A 23,377-nucleotide genomic window follows, 5' to 3' on the forward strand; every position below is an offset into this window, starting at 1 on the left:
TTGGCCTCAGTTTCCTCATCTTGATCTCTAAAACCTCTTCCAGCTCTTTGGGTCTATCTCCAAATCAATATCCATCACCTCCATGCGGCTGTTAGCACTCATTAGTACAGTGAACTATAGGAAAATAGAGAGTGGTGTGGAATAGGGAGGGGCAGGGAGACTGCTTTAGACACTGCCTGTTTTCCTAACAGGGGCAGCTGTGCCAGTTGTCCTGTTGTGCCCAGGCAGGAAGGATGACTGGGCGACAACGGGAAGAAGCTGGGAGCGGGCCACTTTTAGCACACCTTGTGTGGGTGCTTCCCTCCACCTTTTGGTTGGACCAGTCACCCTCCCCCAGAAGTCTCCTTCCCACCTGTCTCAACCCCGAAGTCACTCCTGTTGAGAGCTGGAGGTGCCTGGTACAGGTGCACTGTGAAAACCCTATTAGTAATGTGACCAGACCTGCTGGGCTCCTCCTGGCTCCCCTGAACTGCACTGACTGACACTTCCAGGAATTCTGCCTGCAGCAGCCCTGAAGCTTTTGTTCTTCTTCTGTGTAAGGAAGCGGGGGAGGGGGCCAGGTGGGGAGGAGAAAGAAAATCCTTTGAGTTCTGTGAAAAGACTTGTAATGCCCTCAAACCTGAAGATATCGGACAATGCACATCAGGCTTTTGAAGGGGCCCAGTGGCTTGTCACTCCCCGTATTGGAGATAATACATTGTCAACAGCTCACGTTATCTGACCCTCGCGGCGTGAAATGGGAACCAGCCTCGCCCTCCGGAACAATATCGCATTTCTCTCCTGCGCGCACAGGAAGGTGTATTTATTTCATGATATGTCATCAACAGGACCCTTGATGTTAAAAAGCACTCCCAGGCGCTTTCGGTCCCCCATGCCGTCCTCGAAAGGGTGTCATTTTTAGTACCCGCTTCCCAGTCTGCAGCGCGGCCAGAGTCCGTCTGGTTTAATTCTGCAAACACCTACCTCACCAACAAAAATTTTTTGGCCTCTGGATGATCTATTTAGGCGGGCTGCAAGGGCATTTCTTCCTGCGTCAGTACGTGACCAGACGATAGAGCTAACACTGAGACAAAAAAGAGATGACCCAGAAACAGGAAGAGAAATTGACCCGGGGAGCAGATGTTCTCAAGGCTGCGGTTCGCAGAGACGGTTAGCAGGTTATGGCGCCCACAAGAAGAGGGAGAACCACTTGTTCTGCAAGGCTGCATGCAGGGGGGAAGCGCGAGCAGAGAAAGGAGATCGACGGTTTGAGAGCGCGGCGAGGGGGTGGGGGTAGGGGTGAAGCAAGAGGAAGTCGGCCCGGGTGAAAAGGGCTCCTCGTCTGTCCATTCGTAACGTAATCTGTTCACATCAACCAATGGCGTTTCGTATGCAAACGAGGAGGGCCGGGCCGCCGGGCCAAGCGGAGCTGCGCGACTGCTCACCCCGCAGCAGGGATTCGGCAGCCAGGGACCCAGGACCGGGGCGTGTTAGCGAAGCATCGCACCTCCAGCCGGCGCTGGAGAGGATGGACCAGACACTGAAACCGAGAGTAACTGAGGACTGAAGGAGTCGGGAAGAGCCCGCCTTCTAGAAGCTGTCAGAATTCGAGACTGGCGGGAGAGGTACATTCAACCTCTGACACTCGTGGCTTCGGGGACTGGTCATTTCTGAATCCCCGAAGAGAGATTCCATCCCCAAGGAAGTGAAAAGAATGAACTTTTGGAGGTATTACCTTTTTGCTTTTACAGTGTTCGGCGTGGTAATTTTTGTGATAGTGTACAATAGCCAATTAAGCCTGCCAAAAAGGTACGAGAAGCTGAATATTTCTGGCGAAAGGTATTTTAGAACACAAGCTTGTGATTCCGCCTTAGTAGAGAAGTCCACCTTTTTGTGGGGAAAGCCATTAGCATCACCACTGGGAAGTGTCCCTTGCAAGGAGTACCTGACCCACAGCCACTATATCACAAGTTCCCTGTCTGAAGAAGAAGCTGCGTTCCCCTTGGCATATGTCATGGTCATCCATAAGGACTTCGATACTTTCGAGAGGCTCTTTAGGGCTGTCTATATGCCCCAAAATGTCTACTGCGTTCATGTGGATGAGAAAGCCCGGGCTGAATTTAAGGAATCGGTGGGGCAATTGCTGAGTTGCTTCCAGAATGCTTTTATTGCTTCAAAGATTGAGCCTGTGGTCTATGCGGGAATATCCAGGCTTCAGGCCGACCTGAACTGCATGAGAGACCTGGCCGCCTCCGAGGTTCCCTGGAAGTACGTGATCAACACCTGTGGGCAAGATTTCCCCCTGAAAACCAACAAGGAGATAGTTCAGTATCTGAAAGGGTTTAAAGGGAAAAATATTACCCCAGGGGTGCTGCCTCCTGATCATGCAATTAAGCGGACTAAGTATGTCTACCGAGAGCGTATAGGCAAGGGTGGTTCTTTTGTGCAAAAGACTAATATTTTGAAAACCTCACCTCCACATCAGATGACCATCTACTTTGGCACTGCCTACGTAGCCCTGACCAGAGAGTTTGTCAATTTTGTCTTTCATGACCAACGGGCCATTGATCTACTACAGTGGTCTAAAGATACCTATAGTCCGGATGAACATTTCTGGGTGACACTCAATAGAATTCCAGGTAAATACTCGTTTCCATTCCCATTTCTTCTTATCGATACAGATGGAGTTTTCTAGCATTCTCTTCCTCTGGAGAACTGATGCATTTGCAATCATTTGGGAAAAAAAATTTTTTGTTTTTTTTCAATGCTTAGAAAATGATTAGCTTGACTGTTTTTTTTTTTCGCTTTATGTTTAGTGCCAGCTCTGTTGTCTATAAATCTGTGAGATACAGTGATGTAAAAAGTACCCAGAGCTGTGATAACAAGCTATGGCAAAACTACCTTTGCTTGTGAATCCCATAGTTACCGTCTTTCAGCTTAGTCTTTTGAATGATCGCTTTTCGTAGTTTTTAATAAGCACAGCTAAAACATAATGAAACCGATGTTTTCAATAAGTCTTCTGAAAAGAGTCGTGTTTCTTTCAGAGGATTGTTAGGCACGATTTCATTGACGCTGTCACTGCCCGGCGTTGGTGGAGCTGTTACGGGGGGAGGTGGGGTGCGTGGGAGGCTGTTTTTAGAATCTTTGGAAGCTCTTTGGACCTTGAGAGATTCTCACTGCCTTAAATGTCTTTAGTCTAAAATCTGAACGAGCATTCAGGTCTCCTCAACTTGGTTCAACAAATCTAGTCTGATATTTTATTACAGTGAGTTGAAATATATATGTATAAAGAGATTCTAGCTGGAATCGATCCAAAGTGAACTCTCAATCTTTAAATCACAAATTTTTAGTAGAAATTGCAGTTTGCGCACTCCTGTCTTTCTATACCATGAAGTCTTTTCAATTGTTTATGATAATTTAGAAAGGGGTCCAAGGCATACCAGGCACCTGATGGCAGAAAACAGCCCTAAATTCCCTCTTTGATTCAGGTCTGGGTTTCTTTTCTCAAAATTCTGTTTCCCAGAATTTCTCACACAGGGAATACCTTTGTGACCTGTGACACCTTTTCCTGGCAATGTCCTCATACACATTTCCACTCTTGCACCAGCATGGCTGGGTGTGTTGGCCAGTGTCGGAGTACTTCCTATCTGTCTGCTCTACTCGAAATAACTCCCTGCTCCTAAGTGTAGTGTCGTTGGCACATATGAGTGCTGTTTGAAGCTACCTTCATATCTGAAAGTTGACTCACAGCAGTAAGTCATATTTAAAACCAAAAAAACCAAACCAGTTGCTGTGGAGTTGATCATGATTCATGGAGACACCATGGGTGTCAGAGTAGAACGCACATGTGCTCCTTAGGGTCTTTAATAATGGTTGATTTTTCAGAAGTAGCTCGCCAGGCTTTTCTTCTAAGGTGGCTCTTGGTGGATTCAAACCACCAACCTTTCGGTTAGCAGGCAAGCACATTAACCGTTTGCAGCACCCAGGGACATTGTCATGTACAGATGAAGAAAATGAGGCTTAGAGAGACTGAAGTAACACACTTCTGGTCACACTGCTTGTTCAAGGCAAAGCTAGCATCTGAACCTAGATTTGTGTGACCCAAAGTTTGAGCTACTTCTCTTGCACCAGGAGAAGAAGGAATAATCATTTCTTCCATTTGAGCTGGAAATAAGGTCAACAAGGGCATGGCAAGAGAGAGAGAAGGAAAGGAAAAGAATGAGTTTGCTGAGTTTAGCAGAGCGACTGTGCTAGCTAGAGTCAGGGTGAGACGACTTTGCTGGAATTGGCCCCACCACCGGGCTCAGGCTTCTGTGCCAGTACCGTTGTCTCCTTGAAAAGGCTTTAGTCTGGTTCATCCTTCTTGGGCCAGAGGAAATGGCAAGTGTCCAGTGAGAGTTCTCAGTGAGGCTGGGAAAGGGGAAGCAAAGAGCTGGAGCCTTTCAACCTAACCTTTGTCAGAATAATGCAAGAAAATGAAGGGTCCTGAGGACTTCGTCTTCACACAGAATAGGAAAGACATTTTTTAAAAAATAGTAGAGTACTCTGATGTTTATATTTTCAACAACCAACAAGTATTTATTAAGCCCACGCTGTACTAGGGGAAACCCTGGTGGTGTAGTGGCTAAGTGCTACGGCTGCGAACCAAAGGGTCGGCAGTTCAGATCCACCAGGCACTCCTTGGAAACTCTATGGGGCAGTTCTGCTCTGCCCTGTAGGGTAGCTATGAGTCGGAATCAACTCGACGGCACAGGGTTCGGTTTGGGTGACTGTACTAGGCACTGGTCTGTGTACTTTGTACGCTATCCTGTGTACAAAAAGCCTTCATGGCATTAAAATTTCAGGATTTAAGTGGCTGAGTGTTAAGTTTTGGTGATTGTTTAGTAAGAGTATAACGGGGCTAATTTTTTCCCCATCCTAATTCCTCAAAAAAATTATTTTTCCTGAAAGACCTCTTCATCAAATATCCCTCTCTGGGAGGTTTTTTTTTTTTTTAAGGTCACCACAAAAATACATAGAAAAAGACAAGGGAAAATGGTCCTTATTTGGTGCACCATATTGTCTGTAAATGAGAAACAAAACACGTGACCTTCAGATGGGCTGGTAGATGGAAAGGTACATAGCCTGAGGTTCTCATGTAGTGGCTTCTCATTATCTTGAGGGTGAGGTTTAAGCTCTTCATGAGGCCTGCATGGCCCTCCATAACCTGACCGCTGCCCATTTCTCTATCCTCATTTCATTTTTACTCAGTGCCACAGACTTTCTGTTCCAACAGCTGCTTGAATTTCCCTAGATATGTGTAGGAAAAAATTTCACCTAATTTTTTCTTTTCAGTAATATCACGTTTGGGATCTCCTTCCTACCCTTTCTAGCTAACTAACTCCTACTCATATACTTTATAGCCCACCTGAGATGTCACCCCCTGGAAGCCTTCTCTGATAACCCCCTTTCCAGGTAATTAGGTGCTCCAACTCTGGGTTTTCCTCCAGTGCCCAGTGCCACTGCCACCAGCATTGAATCACAATTAACTGTTACATGAATGTCTTCTCTACTCTTTCTGCTTGTGTTTGAGCTCCTAAAGGGGGGAAGTGTGATATTCATTTTTGTAGGCCTCTCTGTGTGCCTGATTTAAAGCTATGTAGAGTGCTGGCTGGAGCCCTGGTGGTACAGTGGTTAAGAGCTCACCTGGTAACCAAGGTTTGCAGTTGAATACCAGCCACTTCTTGGAAACCCTACGGGGCAGTTCTACTTCGTATTAAAGGGCTACTATGAGTTGGAATCAACTTGATGGCAAAGGGTTTGGTTTGGTTTTTTTTAGAGTGTTGAATAAGGAGCCCTGGTGGCACAATGGTTAAGTCCTCTGCTGCTAATGGGAAAGTCGAAGGTTGGAACCCACCAGTTGCTTTATGGAAGAAAAGACTTGGTGATCTGCTCCTGAAAGGTTACAGCCTAGGAAACCCTAAGGGGCAGTTCTAGTCTGTCCTACAGGGTTGCTATGAGTCAATTGTCTCTATGACACACAACAACCCAGAGTGTTGAAAGGGAGTGGATTGGACCTGGGGAGAGCAGGATGGTGCTGGATCCTTATCAGAAGATGGGAGGAAAGAAAAAAAGTGTCTCGTCCCTGGGGTGGGAGGTGATTTTTGATAGTAAAGATCAGAGAAACAACAGGTTGAGACATTGCTTGGAGGTATAACTCCACAGGAGCCAGAACAATAAAATGAAATCAGTAAAGGGAAGGGAGGCCTTGTAGGATTAACAGGCACCGGAGTTCCAGTTGGAATGTTAATGGGACAGAGCCCTTCCCTAGAAAATCTGCTTCCAGGCAGCCAACCAGGGCCCATCATGCTGGTGGGGCACCTGATGCCAAGAGAAAGCCCTGGCAGCAGATTGGGAAGCCTCCAGTTAGTTCCAGCCTTACTTGCACCTGGCTTGAGTTTCTCCCACAATTTGGCACCTGTTCAAACCTGCTGTTAGTCCCATTCCTGGGCTTCTTCTAGTGGGCTGAGTCTGACTTAATGAGTCTCAAGTGCTCCTTACTTTCTGGCTTGGGGAAAAAAAAAAAAAGGCTATAAGGAAATGAAAGGTTAAGAAAAGACAACAATAGCAAGAAACCAAAAACAGTTCTCCAGGTGTAGCCTTCAACAAATGTAAATACTAAGCTACTTAGAAGGTATGTGTTCTTGATAGAAAGGTTACCAGGACCTTAAAGCTGGGTGTGGCTAGACCAGTCTCAGTCTTTTTCCAAGTATGCGTTGTGTTCTGGGTACCTAGGCCTGAATTTAGAATTCAGCTTCTGGAACTACGAAGGACATATTCAGTCATGCCAATTATACCTATGACTGAGATTTATAAGCCTTGATAGACTGATAGAATCCTGTCTTAATGAGCATTCGGGTTTGCAATAAAGCTTCTTTATGTGGCCAGAGGACAGTCCACAGGGCATTTGTTTGGTCAGTGTGAAGATAACAACTTGAGGTTGAAGGTGACATTTCATAAAGCAGATGTTTCCATGTGTTCTGACCATGTAACAGTTTTAAAAATTATGCAATTTTTATAGGTATATAATATTTTTATAGGTGAAAGATAATATTAAATACACATAGTGAATTTAGACATGATCTTCAAAATATCGTATTAGTGATTTGGGCCTGCTAAGCTGGTTTTATTTATCTCTTTGATAAAGGGTTCTAGGATCTTTTCAGACCAGTAATTTGGGTAGGGCCAGAGAGCAAGATTGATCATCTGCAATGTGCCCCGGCTTTGAGGCCCTAGACTGACAAGTTTGCATCATAAGGGACTGAGCTCCTGGTAGAAAAACTTTAGATAGGCTATAGAGTAATTTACATAATTAAATGACACTGAAGTGATAGCCATTCCAAGAGTCATTTATGATGCTTGTGCTGTTGGCTGTGCTGTTATATTTGAGGTCATCTTTATCAGTAGGGAATCTGAACTCAAATGTTTTTTGCCTCCTACCCCTCCCTGCAAACAGAGCCCTAGTGGCACAGTGGTTAAGAGCTACAGCTGCTAACCAAAAGGTCGGCAGTTCAAAGCTACCAGCCGCTGCTTGGAAACCCTGTGGGGCAGTTCTGCTCTGTCCTATAGGGTTGCTGTGAGTCAGCATTGACTCGATGTCAATGTTTTGTTTTTTTGGTTTACCCCTGAAAATGAATGCAATGCTAGAAGCACTCTCTCATCTATGCCAAGAAATTTGGAAGACCGACTGACTAGAGGAGATCCATATTTGTGCCCATTCCAAAGAAAGGTGATCCAACAGAATGTGGAAATTATCTAACAATATCATTAATATCACACACAAGTAAAATGTATTACTCATTGCATTGGGCAAATCTGCTGCAAAAGACCTCTTTAATGTGCTAAAAAGCAAAGATGTCACTTTGAGACTAAGGTATGCCTGACCCAAGCCATGGTTTGTTTTTTTTTTAATAATTTTTATTGTGTTTTAAGTGAAAGTTTACAAATCAAGTCAGTCTCTCACACAAAAACCCATATACACCTTGCTACACACTCCCAATTATTCTCCCCCTAGTGAGACAGTCTGCTCTCTCCCTCCACTCTCTCTTTTCGTGCCCTTTTCGTCAGCTTCTAACCCCCTCCACCCTCTCATCTCCCCTCCAGGCAGGAGATGCCAACATAGTCTCAAGTGTCCACCTGATCCAAGAAGCTCACTCCTCACCAGCATCCCTCTCCAACCCATTGTCCAGTCCAATCCACGTCTGAAGAGTTAGCTTCGGGAATGGTTCCTGTCCTGGGCCAACAGAAGGTCTGGGGGCCATGACCACCGGGGTCCTTCTAGTCTCAGTCAGACCATTAAGTCCGGACTTATGAGAATTTGGGGTGTGCATCCCACTGCTCTCCTGCTCCCTCAATCAGGGGTTCTCTGTTGTGTTCCCTGTCAGGGGTGTCATCAGTTGTAGCCGGGCACCGTCTAGTTCTTCTGATCTCCGGATGATGTAGTCACTGGTTCATGTGGCCCTGTCTGTCTCTTGGGCTCGTAATCACCTTGTGTCCTTGGTGTTCTTCATTCTCCTTTGATCTAGGTGGGTTGAGACCAATTGGTGCATCTTAGATTGCTGCTTGCTAGCGTTTAAGACCCCAGATGCCATTCTTGGAAGTGGGATGCAGAATGTTTTCTTAATAGATTTTATTATGCCAGTTGACTTAGATGTCCCCTGAAACCATGGTCCCCAGACCCCTGCCCCTGCTGCACTAAGCCATGGTATTTTTAATTGCCTCATATACATGGGAAAGCTGGACAGTGAATAAGGAAGACCAAAGAAGAATTGATGCCTTTGAATTATGGTGTTGGCGAAGAATATTGAATATACTATGGACTGCCAGAAGAATAAACATATCTGTCTTGGAAGAAGTACAGCCAGAATGCTCCTTAGAAGCAAGGATGGCAAGACTGCTTGTTACATACTTTGGACATTTTATCAGGAGGGACAGTCTCTGGAGAAGGACATCATGATAAAGTAGAGGGTCAGCGAAAAAGAGGAAGACCGTCAATGAGATGGACTGACACAGTGGCTGTAACAATAGGCTCAAGCAGAACAACGATTGTGAGGATGGAACAGGACTGGGCAATGTTTCCTTCTGTTGTACATAGGGATTGCTATAAGTCAGAACCTCCACGGCACCTAACAACAACCACAACAACCCCTGCAAAGGAAATAACTGGGAAACACTCCTCTTAGTTTTCAATTTCTAATCTCTAGAATACCGTTATGTAAGATAAGAAAAACTGGATTAAAGCATATATGAATATGCAGTGAAGTATATAAATACAATTACCATTGATAAATGTCCACCATGTTGAATTTGCGTGAATTTAATTCCAGGACACAGAGTTAGTATAGTACCACTTTAGAACTGGCAAAACAATTTTCCAGCTCCCATTGGACCTCCCATCACTGTCTACCAATTCATGTAAGGCAAGCTTTTTTCGGAAGAGGAATTGCCTTTTTTTTTTTAAAACAAAAACATTGTATTGAATTTCAATGTCTCTTTAAAACAATAAAATGTTAATTGTATATCAAAGCTGTAATATATAATCAATATCTATATTATCTCTTTAACGTAAATATCTCTACTCTGTACACCGTAAAAGAATCTCCTTCCATCCCCCTTTGAATCTACATGATACTTTGAAAAGGGCTTTGGAGCCAGACAAACATGGCTTTAAGTGCTGGCTCCTAGTACTTGCTAACTATGTGATAGTAGCCTTAGTTTCCTCATCTGTGATGGTAGGGCTAATAAGTAAAAAAAAGTAGTACTTTAAAAAAAAAAATTGCCATCAAGTTGATTGCAACTGATAGTGACCCTATAAGACACAGTAGAACTGCACCATAGGGTTTGCAAGGAGCACCTGGTGGATTCGAACTGCTGACCTTTTGGTTAGCAGTCATAGTAGCTCTTAACTGCTAAACCACCAGGGTTTCCAAGTAGTACTTAGTCCACAGAAAAGTTAGGAGTGTTAAATAAGAAAATGTTTACAGTGCAGTGGCCCTCAGAATCACCTGGAAGACTTGTTAAAACAGACCACTAGGTCTCACTGCCAGGGTTTCTGATTCAGCAAGTCTGGATGGAGTAGGCCTGAGAGTTTGACTTTCTAACAAGTTCCCAGTTGCTGCTGATGCTTGGGTCTGGAGACCACACTTTGAGAACTGTTGACATAGACTACCTTTTACAGACACCAGCATGTTGTAGATTTGTAGCCAGTGTTGGTTCTGTTCATTTCTATCTAGAGACTCTCCTTGATGGAGAAAAAAGGAAGCCACCAGTAAAAATAAAGTGAGTTTATTTAAGGGAAAGCTTTATGTCCCTGTTAGTTCAGGTGTTGATTGTATATGGCAGACTTCATGAAAGCAGTGTGCAGATGACTGATGCTTGGAGTGAGATAGACCTGATGATGAATTTTGGTTTTGACCCTATTAACTTTGTGACCTTGGGTAACCCGAACCTCAAATTCCTCATCTGTACAGTCACACTAATGGTGACTACTAAGGTTGTTTTGAGAATTAAATGAAAGCGTTGGTTTAAACTGAGAAGGTAAATGTTTATCCATTTATTAATATGAATATATATTAAGAAAACCTAAACATGGCCTAGTATTCTTATACTAATGAAATTCTCAGAGTGTTAAATAAAATGAATTTAAATTTCTTTTCATTACGACAAGATGTCTACACCATGGCTCCCTAACTACAAAGCTAGATATAGATACACCCAACAAGAAATAGGAGGAAATAAAGAAAAATGTAACCCATTTGACATATTGAAATGGATACTTATTCCTTTTCATTTTGGTTTCCATTATGTTATTTGTGTGACAATTTTTTTAAACTATGAAACACCCTCACTCAGTCCTCACAATAACACTGTCTCAGTCATCTGGTGCTGCTATAACAGAAATGCCACAAATGGGTGACTTTAGCAAATAGAATTTATTCCCACAGTTTAGGAGGCTAGAAGCCCAAATTCAGGGTGCTGGCTCTAGGGGAAGGCCTTCTTTCTCTGTTGGCTCTGGAGGAAGGTCCCCGTCACTCTGAGCTTCTGCTCCTGGGCTATCTTCATGTGGCTCGACATCTTTTTTCTCCATCTCTGCTTCTTTCTCTTATTTAATGTTTTTTATATCTCACTACAGATTTTTTACAGATTGACTTAAAACACACCCTACACTAATCCTGTCCATTAACATAACAAAGAAAACCTGTTCCCAAATGGGATTATAGCCACAGGCGTAGAAGGTGGTTTTTACAACATGTATTTTGGGAGAACACTGTCCAACTCATAGCAAACACTGTGAAGTATATATTTCTCCATTAGAAGAACATTTCCTTAAAAACATGAGGGACATGAAGTGTATTCAGTGCTCCATTTTTTTTTTTTTTTTTAGAGTTATTGTGGTAAAATTTGCCATAGTGACCATTTTTTTAAAAATATGATATTTTATTGTGTTTTCAGCGGAGGTTTACATAGCTGCTTAGCCCATTCAACAACTTCTACACCAGTTGTTCGGTGACATTGGTTTACATTCTCCACAGTGTATGAACATTCTCAGTATTCTGTTCTGGTTGTTTCATTTTCATTCATATAGTTTCTCTGCCGATATTCTCATCTTTGTTTTATAGTAATTTTTAACCTTTTGGTCTCTTGTAGATGATTTTTTACAGGAGCACAGTTCTCATGGGAGAAAATCTTTATTTTGTGAGCTGTCTTAGTTATCTAGCGCTGCTATTATAACAGAAATCCCACAAGTGGATGGCTTTAACAAAGAGAAATTTATCCTCTCACAGTCTAGGAGGCTAGAAGTCTGAATTCAAGGTGCCAGCTCCAGGGGAAAGCTTTCTCTCTGTCAGCTCTGGCGGAAGGTCGTTGTCATCAATCTTCCCCCATCAAGGAGCTTCTCACCTCGGGGACCCTGGATCTAAAGGTCTAGCTATTCTCCTGGCTCTTGTTTCTTGGTGGTAGGAGATCCCCCTATCTCTCTGTTTGCTTCTCTCTTTTATAGCTCAAAAGAGATTGATTTGAGACACAACCCAATCTTGTAGATTGAATCCTGCCTCATTAACATAACTACCTCTAATCCTGTCTCATTAACATCATAGAGGGAGGATTTACAACACAAAGGAAAATCGTATCAAATGACAAAATGGTAGACAATCACACAGTACTGGGAATCATGGCCTAGTCAAGTTGACACACATTTTGGGGGGACACAATGCATAACATGAGCCAATCTGTTATTTAGCTGAAAGGTGATCTACAGGAGTAGTTTCAGCTCAAAGTTTAAAGCGTTATCTCAGGACAGTAGTCTCAGGTAGTCCTCCAGTCTCAACCAGCCCAGTAAGTCTGTTTGTTTGGTTTAGGAATTTGAGGTTCTGTTCCACATTTTTCTTCGATTTTGGAAGAGTCCATCTATTGTGGCTTTGATCAAAATGGTTGGTAGTGGTAGCTGGGCACCATCTATTTCTTTGGGTCATCCTAACCATTTTTAAGGGTATAATTCAATGACATTAATGACATTCACAATGTTTGACAACCCTCACCATTATCCGTTTGCAATTTTTTTTATTGCCCCAGATATTCAGTACTCATTAAATAGTAACTCCCCATTTCCCCCTCTTCCCAGCCCCTGGTAACCACTAATCTACTTTCTGTCTGTATGAATTTGAGATATTCTGCATATTTGGTATAAGTGGGTTCATACAATATTTGTCTTTTTGGGTCTGACTTATTTCACTTAGCGTAATATTTTCAAGGGCCATCCATGTCATGACATGTATCAGAACTTCATTTCTCTTTATGGCTGAATGATCTTCCATTGTACGGCTATACCACACTTTGTTTATTCATCTGGTGATGGACACTTGAGTTGTTTCCACCTTTTAGCTATTGTAAATAATGCTGAAATGAACATTGATTACAGTGCTCTATTTTTAAGATCACATCACATGAACGGAGCAGGAATTGGATGTCATAAAAAAAAAAAAAAAGGTAGGCTTATTTTCTTAAACTCTGCCATGTTCCTGGAAGGATTAAATATGGCTGTTTAGAACATAATATAATTTCTCAAAAAAGGAAGTCAACACAGTAAAAACTTGAAAGAAATGAGTTTCACAGTCATTTTATACAGGTTTTTGCTAGCCTAGCCACATCCTTCCCGTTTCGGGCATTTAACTTCATCAGTGTTTAAAATAAATGTCTTAGTTACACGCAACAGTATGAAGAAATAGTACAATAATCCTTCTTGTATCCATCAGCCAGTTTCAACAACCATCAACACATTACACAAATTCAAAGCAAGAAAACATTGAGTTGACTCTGTAGTTCTCACAAATGAGTTCCTTTCTCATTGCAAAGGGGATGCAAAATTCCGTTATTCCAGCCTGAGTCTCTCTTCATGTTCCATGATAACAATTTGTTGAAAAGTGAAAATATTTTCATCCAGCTTAAACTTTTAGGATACACTTTACCAACCAGACTGGGTATTTTTCTTCTTTTTCTTTTTTTAATTGACAAAGCGAAATCTACAAGCCCAAGCTCTTTAAGTATTAGGAGCAAGAGAACTCTGCTTGTTAAGATTTCTATTGTCTTGGCTTTTTGTTTTCTGCGGTTTAGTGGTAGAATTATCACCTTCGCTGTGGGAGATCCAGGTTCGATTCCCGGCCAGTGTACCTCAGGCGTGGTTACCACCCATCTGTCAGTGGAGACTTGTGTGTTGCTATGATGCTGAACAGGTTTCAATGAGCATTCAGACTAAGAAAGACTAGGAAGAAAGTGCCTGATAACCAGCTTATGAAAATCAGCCAATGAAAATCCTGTGGATCACAGTGGTCCTATCCAGTTGTACATGGAGTCACCCTGAGGGCAAGGGCAACTGTACTGCAGTTAACAACAATCATTACCAAGCATAGTGGATGGGTTAGTGGGATGGGCTGTGCCTTCTGCAGTGTTTAGTGATACTCTTTTTTCACTAGATGGAGAGGAACACCTCTTCTCTCTGTACTGAATATTCTGCTTCCTCTGTTAATTCAAAATAAGGACGAATTGACAGGCTTACTATTTTATGCTTGAGTATGGAATTAACATGAAGCTGTTTCACCCTCTGCTGTATCTTAATCTGTTTTCCATTATCACATGTTACCAGGGAGCCTGCTCTATTGGATTCAATCTTCTAGTTTAATTTTTCATGCCTAATTTAATTTGAGATGTTCCCGCAGAGCTTGGTTATCAAGCTTCGTTGCTTTGCATGAGGTTTCTCTGATCTTGCAGAGTGATGTGAAGGAAAGAATATGGACTTTGGAGTAGGAAAGATATATTTTGAATCCTAGGCTTGTCACTTAACAGCTTGTCCAACACCGAACAAACTACTTAAGCAATGTCAGCCTCAGTTAACTTTGCTTTTAGCACCTAAGAAAAAATTTGAGGGTGCTTGAGAATTTATTAAAAAGTAAGAGTTGTACACTGGGCAGTTTTGATTCAACTTCACCAAAAGATATATGTATATATCTGGAGGATAATGAGTCTCACAGCAGTGACTATGACATGCTGATCTTTGTTTTCAAAGATGTTTGCAAAAGAGCTGGAAGAATCCCTGTGGCTCTAAGGGTATTGGTTTTGGATGACCCAAAGTGATTGGAACAGTAGCTTTGTGGTTTTAAACACGTCACACTGCACAGCTAAGAAGAGTATAGTACTGAGCAAATAGACAATAAGTATTATGAAACAAGTGTGATTGTTTTCTTTTTTGTTTTTAAAGTGCTTTAAACTCCAGGCAGTGTAAGAAGGCTAATGACCTAGATAGGCACACTACAAAATGGTTTTCTAGGTTCTAGCCCTGTCATCAGTTAGCTTTTTGACCTCAGGCCTTGGTTTCCTCCTCTGTAAAATGAAGAAATTAGGCTAGGTGACCTCCAAAAAAGAGGTTCCCACGTTATTTTGCTTAACTCACATTATATGGTTAAGCACTGGATTACTAACCGAAATAAGGCCTGGCAACCATCTTCCAAAAAGCCACAGCCTTGACAACCCTATGGAGTGCAGTTCTATGCTGCACACTTGGGGTCACCATGAGTCAGAATTGACCTGAAGGCAACTAACACACCGAATAGCTCTAAAGCCTATAGCACCACTCCTGGCACACAGAATAAGGTGGCCAGTGAATGTGGTTGTGGTGGGGGTGTCTTTAAGTGGGAGATACCGGAAGGAGTAGAAACGAAGAATGGCTACTTCAAAAATGACAAAGTGGTTTTATGAAGGGGAATGGAAGTTGTAGGACTAATGAGTGCTGGGGACATTCTCATCATTTACGATTAGAGAAACCCAGACCCAGAACACAAAGTGATTTGTCCAGGTTACATGATTTAGCAGCTGAACTGGGTCACAATGATGGGACTTCCAAGTCTTAATATGATAGTCTTTATATAATCAGTACTTCTCATAGTTTCCCCTGAAATGCCCTAGATATTGGAGCAAAATAATAGGAACAGTATTTTGGTATTTATGTGGTAAACTGCTGAAAGATTGGTTTTAATGATAGAACTCTAAAAAGTATCCAGAGTTCATTTAAAAAAGATAGTGAAGTAAAATGCTTAATATTTTTCAAATGAAAAATTCTATAGGTGTAGTACAAAATAAGTACTTTTAAATTTATCAATGTTTTTAATTTATAGATGTTTCATGAAGGAGATCTAATCTGTTACACATTGTTGTTGAATTTGAAGCAGCTTCTTTCGAAAAAAAAATTTTATTTATATACAGTAAAATTCACTTTTTTTGGTGCCCAGTTCCATGTGTTTTGACAAACACACAGTCATGCATTCACAACCGCAATCAAGACCAATTCCTGACCTATTGTTGTTGTAATTGTTGTTAATTGCCATTGAGTTGGCTCCAACTCATGGCAACCTCACATACAACAGGGCAAAACATTGCCTGGTCCTGCGCCATCTTCACGATCATTGTATGCTCGACTCCATTGTTGTAGACACTGTGTATTTTGAGTGCCTTCCAACTCAGGGGCCTCATCTTTCAGGACTATACTGGACAATAGTCTATTGTGATTCATAGAGTTTTCATTGGCTGATTTTTAGAAGTAGATCACCAGGCCTTTCCTCCTAGTCTGTCTTAGTCTGGAAGCTCTGCTGAAACCTGTCCATCATGGGGGGACCCTGCTGGTATTTGAAATACCGGTGGCATAGCTTCCAGCATCACAGCCACACACAAGCCACCATAGTATGAGAAATGGGCAGACGGGTGGTGGCAAATAACTGTTACACAAATAAAAACGCCAGTATTCAAGTGCTTAAAAGTAAAGCTCTTTATGCCTAAAAACTGGATACTGAAAACTGTTATGGCAGTCACTGCAGTGACCCCGGGCAGAGGAGATGGGCTTGGGGAAGGACCTGAAGGGGCCAACATTTATTTGAAGGCTTTATTTTACAAATTTATGTAAATTTTGCCCTCTTGTCCACTTTATATCTTGTGTAAACTTTTTATTGAAATATACCTACAGAAAACTACACCTCTCAGCATTGTACAGATGGCCGAATTTTCACACTGAACTCGCCTGTATCACCAGCATGAGAAACTGTGTTACCGGGACCCCAGCAGCCCTTGTCTGCTCCCTTCCGGTGACGTCCAAGAGTAACAACTATCTGACACCATAAATCAGTTTTGCATGTTTTTGTGCCACTGTGTAACTTTTTGAGGGCATTGGTGGTTCCATGGTAAAATTCTCGCCTTCTATGTGAGAGACCTGGGTTCAGCTCCTGGCCAATGCCCCTCATGTGCAGCTACCACCCGTCTGTCAGTGTAAGCTTCCCTGTTGCTATGATGCTGAACAAGTTTTCCATACTAAGATGGACTAAGAAGAAAGGCCTGGTGATCTGAAAATCAGCCAGTGAAAAACCCTATGGAAATGGAACACAAAGGTCCAATTTGCAACCGATCACAGAGATGGCACAGGAAGGCAGTGTTTCATTCAGTTGTGCATGGAGTCGCTATGGGTCAAGGCAACTGAGTGGCAGCTAACAATTGCAACATACAACTTTTTATAGTAACCTATTGCTTTTCAACCAAATGTTGAGGTTAGATACATATTTCAGGAAGAGGTGCTAGATTTACTGGCTTCCTGTATTTCTGAGAACTGTTTTCATACTCCATGGGGTTTACCAATATATGCCAGCTACACTGAGAGGCTGTTTCTCCCATGTTTCTTCTATTTTTGTAAGATCATTTAGGTATATCATATTTACATAAAAAGAGTGCCAACAGAAGAACTGCTTCTGCTACTGTATGTGAAAGATTTGGCTCGCTATAGATAGACTTAGCTCCCAGAATTAGCAAACTGGTAACCTGGTACAGGCAGTAGTACAGGCAACAACAGATGGAATTTCCCACTGACCTTTGACTCCTTTTGCCAGTTTTGGGTTGTGTAAATAGGGGGTTGAAATGAGACAACAGCCCTAAGCAAGAGTGATTTTTTTATTTGACTGCTTTTACATAGGCTTGGAGAGAAGGTTTTACAGCTATTGAATGAATTCTTGATTTACATCCAACTGGGTGTGGCCTGGTACCTTGTTTTGAAGGTGAAGAAGGCACTATGTGCAGAAAAAAACGCGAGATGAAAATTTGTCTAATGGAGTCGTTAAGAACTTTTCTCCAGGCAACAAACAAAACAGTATAGGGCACGCTGTGCTCTATTGATTTCAATAAGGGACGACCCTGCCCTGACATCCATTTCCCTGTAATAGTGTGAAAGGGGAAATCAATGCTGTAAATATTTTTATTTTAAAAAAACCTAGGACATGTCATGTGAAACTGAAAATATTTATTTCAGGAGGAGGAGCCAAGATGGTGGACTAGTCAGACACACCATACCATTCCTCTACAGGAAAGACTCACGAAACCAAGTGAAACAGAGGCAGATGACAATCTAAGAATGCTGAACATCAGAAAAGAAGGATAAAGAATTGAATTGAACACTGACTGCAAGAAAAAATTGAACTAACGCAGTGAAAGAGGAGTGAAATGGAGTGGAGGGGCTGTGCCAGCTGTCCCAGTTCAGTATGGTCTTCTTGAGAAAAAGCTAGCAGTGAACCTGGATGAGGAACACAGAAAGATAATTTCATGGCATGCCCATAAGAGATACAGAAACTATATAACACACGTGGAGAAAAGCAAACTGAGCAGATCATGATCCGAATCTAAGGGAGGAAAACAAACAAACAACTTGTTGCCTTTAAGTCAATTTCAACTCATAGCAACCCTATAGGATTGAATAGAACTACTCCATAGGGTTTCTAAGGCTATAAATCTTTATGGAAGCAGACTGCCACGTCTTTCTCCTGCAGAGCAGCTGGTTGGTTTGAACCGCCAACCTTTTGGTTAGCAACCAAGCACTTTAACCACTGCGCCACAGGGTCCCTTAAAACACACAAAGAAGGGCAAGATTCCAGGGATTCTACTGTCCACAAGGCAGGGAGTGAGCCAGGATCCAGCGTCAGGTATGCTCACAATTGGCAGTTGCTAATGCACGTGAGGTGGTAGAACAGCAGAGTGTCAGCAGGACATCCCCCATCCAGCTGGACCCCAGGCAGTAGCCCCCTCCTTGCAAGTGGTTGGGGCAGGTCCCAACTGCTGGCTGCAGCTAATGGGAAGTATCTGGGTACCCATGTCTGCTAGCTGAAAGAGCACAAGCCCCTCCCCACACCATCCTGATCAGAAGTGGTGGAGTGTCCCATACCCCAGCAACCCTGCCATACTAGAGTCCAAAACATGAGTCCTGCTTCCCCCCAACCCAGCCTGGTCCACCACCCCCATCCACCTGAAGAGTGGTAGTAAGCACGTTCCCAAGCACCCATGTGCCTGCCTCCCACAACTCCCATCCCAACTTGGTGAGCAGCAGCAACTATGTGACCATGCATATGCTCCCTGCCACCCACTCACCCCCAGCTGGAGAGTGGTGGCCACCATGTGACCATACATATGCCCATCTCCCACCCACTCCACCCCTCCTTCAACCAGCGAACTGCAGTGACTGCATTACCGTGCATGCACCCAATTGCCACCCACTCCCCCACTGAATTGATGAGTGGCAGCAACTGCATCACACCCACTCCCTACCACCCAACCTCAGCTCAGTGGGCATCGGTGACTGTGTGACTGAGAGTGCATCCACCCTCCAACTATTCACTCCCCCCCAAACAAGTGAGTGGCAGTGATCATGTGCCCACACATGCACCTGCCTGCCACTTACACCCTCCCCCAAGGAGCAGAGGCAACCACATGACCATGAATGCGCCCACCCACCACCCATCCCCCTCAAACGCGGCAAGCAGTGGTAACTGCGTGGCCAAGTACGCACCCAACCACCACATACTCCTTCCACCCAGACAGCAGTGACGATCATGCCCTCTGCTCTCCCAACACACCTGCCCTACCATCCACTTGGATAGTAACCCACTCTCTCCTGCACCACAGGATTAATGACAGTAGTCGGCCAATGCCCACCCAGCCTGCCCTGAGCTGCCCCATGCCGCTGGCAAATAGAGACCCACCATCACACTCCCACCTGCTGTCACACCCACCCAGAAACAGGTGATGAGAACCCCAGTGCTGCCAGACTAGTGACCAGAGTAGCACGCTTGCCCCACCTGCCTGGAAACATCAAAACGAAACAAGAAATCAGGACTAAGCAAACAAACATACAATAAATATATAAATATAACCTTAATTCCTTGGGGACAACAGACAATATCAAATCACACAAAGATGTAGGACAAGATGGCTCAAACAAGTGACCAAAATAAAGGGCCAGAAAACCTTCCTGAGGAAGAAATGGTAATGGAACTACCTGATAAAAAATTCAGAAGACTTAGATATAGGATCCTCCAAGAGATCAAAGAAAACACAGACAAAATCAAGGAAAGCACAGACAAAACTCTAGGAGAGTATAAGGGTATAGGAGAGTATAAGAACAAAATGACAAAATAAATATACAATTAGAAACATAAACACAAACAGCAACTAAAATCCAGAGGATTAAAAATAAAATCTCAGAAGTAGATAACTCAATGGAAGTAGAATTCAATCAATGGAAGACAGAATTAGTGAAATAGAGAACAAATCCCTTGAAATGAATTTGTTTGAGGAACATTCACAAGAAAGAATGAAAAAAGTCTAAGAGCTATGTGAGACACTATTAATAGGAATAACTTACATGTGATTGGAATTCCAGAAAAGGAGGACAAAAAAAAAGCACAGAGAAAAATTTTGAAGACTTGCTGGCAGAAAGCTTCCCTAATATGAAAGATGAGAAGATATCCATCCAAGAAGCTCAATGAACCCCGTGCAGGATAGAATCCCAAAAGAAAATCACCAAGACATATCATAATCAAACTTTCCAAAACCAAAAGTAAAGAATCCTGAGAACAGCTCAGGAAACATGAATCATCACCTACTAAGGGGAACCAATAAAGCTAAGCTCTGATTTCTTGGCAGAAACCATGCAGGCAAGAAGGCAATAGGATGGCATATATAAAACCCTGAAAGAAAAAAAAACTGCCAACCAAGAATTATATGTCTAGGAAAATGGTCTCTCAAATACAATGGCAAAACTAGGGCATTTCCAGAAATACAGAAATTTGTAAAAATCAGACAAACCTTATAAGAAATCTTAAATGGAGTCCTTACAGAGAACCAACAACATCAGACAACAACCTGAGATTAAGACAGATGTTAATATTACCCAGCTATCAACCAAGACAAAGAATTCTCAAAAATAAAATAAAGCTACAAGACTGAAAACAGGGAACCAGATATGTCAATCTGTAAATGATGACAACTTCAGAATGAAAAGGGTGGATAAATAGTATAGCTGGAGAATTTCCATATATAGAGGAAGTCAAGGAAATACCAAGATATAACACACTGTTTTAAACTTTAGGAAGATAAAGGTAAATTTCAGGGTAACTACAAAGAAAATCAATAAACCTACTCACCAAAAAAAAAAAAAGAAAACATAAAGATACACAAACACAAAATCAGCAACAATGAAGGAAGTCAAAAGAAAATCTATAAACAAAAATAACTTAAATCAGAAAAGTAGGCAGAACAAAGAAACTGTGAACACCACAAAATAAAGCATAACAAAATAACAGCAGTAAATTCATACCTGTTGATAACCACGCTGAACGTAAATGGGTTAAAAGCACCAGTCAAGAGACAGAGAGTAACAAAATGGATTAAAAAAAAAAAATGACGCATCAATATGTTGCCTATAAGAGACACACATTAGACACAAGATAAAAAATAAGCTAAAAATCAAAGGACGGAAAAAATGTATCAGGCAAATGGTAACCAAAAAAGAGTATGAGTGACATAGTAATTTCTGACAAAATAGACTTTAAAGCAAAATGCAACATAAGAGACAAAGAAGGGCATTATATAATGATTAAAGTGTCAGTTCAAGAGGACATAACCATAATAAAAATTTATACACCCAATGACAAAGCTCCAAAATAGATGTAATAAACTCTAAAAAAATTGAATTAAGAAATAGACAATTTCACAGTAATAATAGGGCAGTTTAGCATACCACTTTTCAGGAAGGACAGAACAACTAGAAAGAAACTCAACAAAGATACAGAAGATGTAAACAATCACAATCAAGCAAATTGACCTCATAGACATCCGTACAATACTCCACCCAGCAGCAGCACAGTACAAATTTTTCTCCAGCTCACATGGATCATTCTCCAGAATAGACCATATAGTAGGCCTGGAAGCAAGCCTCGATAAATTAAAAAATATCAAAATAATACAGAGCATCTTCTCAGATCACAAGGCTATAAAATTAGAAACCAACAACAGGAAGAAAAAGAAAAAATCAAATACATGGAAACTGAATAACACCTTGCTTAAAAACCTCTGGGTAACAGAAGAAATTAAAAATGAAATAAAAAAATTCTTAGAATCAAATAAGAATGAAAGTACAAAATATCAAAACCTTTGGAACACAGCAAAAGCAGTGCTCCGAAGTCAATTTTTAGCAATAAACACACACATCAAAAAAGAAGAAAAGGCCAGAATAAATACCTTAACCCTACAGGTCAAACAAATAGAAAAAGAACAGCAAAGGAAGCCCACAACCACCAGAAGAAAGGAAATAATATAGATTAGAGCAGAAATAAACAAATTAGAAAACAGAAAAACAATCAAAAGAATCAATAAGACTAGAAGTTGGTTCTTTGAAAAGATTAATAAAATTGATAAACCACTGGCCAAATTGACAAAAGAAAAGGAAAAGATGCAAATAACCCAAATAAGAAATGAGATGGGTGACATTACAACAGATCCAACTGAAATAAAAAGGATCATAACAGAATATTATGAAAAATTATACTCCAGCACATTTGAAAACCTAGAAAAAATGGATGAATTTCTAGAAACACACTACTTACCAAAACTAACACAAACTAAGTAGAAAATCTGAACAGACACATAATGAAAGAAGAAAATGAAGAGGTCGTGAGAATAACTCCCAACAACAACCACCAAACAAGCCCTGGCTCAGACAGCTTCTCTGGAGAATTCTCCCAGTCAGAGAAGAGTTGACGCCAATACTACTCAAGCTATTCCAGAACATAGGAAAGAAAGGAATACTTCGTAACTTATTCTATGAAGCCAGCATAATCCTACCAAAACCAGGCAAAGCCACCACTAAAAAAGAAAAGTGTAGACCATGTTGTTGTTGTTGTTAGGTGCCGTCAAGTCGGTTCCGACTGATAGGGACCCTATGCACAACAGAACGAAACACTGCCCGGTCCTGCGCCATCCTTACAGTCGTTGTTACGCTTGAGCTCATTGTTGCAGCCACTGTGTCAATCCACCTCGTTGAGGGTCTTCCTCTTTTCTGCTGACCCTGTACTCTGCCAAGCATGATGTCCTCCAGGGATTGATCCCTCCTGACAACATGTCCAAAGTATGTAAGACGAAGTCTCGCCATCCTTGCGTCTAAGGAGCATTCTGGCCGCACTTCTTCCAAGACAGATTTGTGCGTTCTTTTGGCAGTCCATGGTATATTCAGTGTTCTTCGCCAGCACCGCAATTCAAAGACAACAACTCTTCTTCAGTCTTCCTTATTCATTGTCCAGCTTTCACATGCATATGATGTGATTGAAAATACTATGGCTTGGCTCAGGCGCACCTTAGTCTTCAGGGTGACATCTTTGCTCTTCAACACTTTGAAGAGGTCCTTTACAGCAGATTTGCCCAATGCAATGCGTCCTTTGATTTCTTGACTGCTGCCTCCATGGGTGTTGATTGTGGATCCAAGTAAAATGAAATCCTTGACAACTTCAATCTT

The 23,377-nt window shown here is 42.0% G+C and overlaps 1 protein-coding gene across 5 annotated transcripts in view; it reads left to right on the forward strand.

Annotated features, from left to right (window-relative positions):
* Positions 1 to 1,408: 1,408 nt before the first annotated feature.
* The window catches only part of LOC100662133 (N-acetyllactosaminide beta-1,6-N-acetylglucosaminyl-transferase), a 53,691-nt gene continuing 31,722 nt past the window's right edge, over positions 1,409 to 23,377 (forward strand). For 2 of the 5 annotated variants that reach the window (XM_003417817.3, XM_064280489.1), the window contains exon 1: positions 1,410 to 2,618. In XM_003417817.3, coding sequence (XP_003417865.1) covers positions 1,694 to 2,618 — 925 coding nt within the window. In that variant the 5' untranslated portion in view covers positions 1,410 to 1,693. The other 3 variants (XM_064280498.1, XM_064280492.1, XM_023557685.2) reach the window with 3 other exon arrangements.

This window comes from Loxodonta africana, chromosome 1 (genome assembly GCF_030014295.1).
Source record: "Loxodonta africana isolate mLoxAfr1 chromosome 1, mLoxAfr1.hap2, whole genome shotgun sequence".
Lineage (NCBI taxonomy): Eukaryota > Metazoa > Chordata > Mammalia > Proboscidea > Elephantidae > Loxodonta > Loxodonta africana.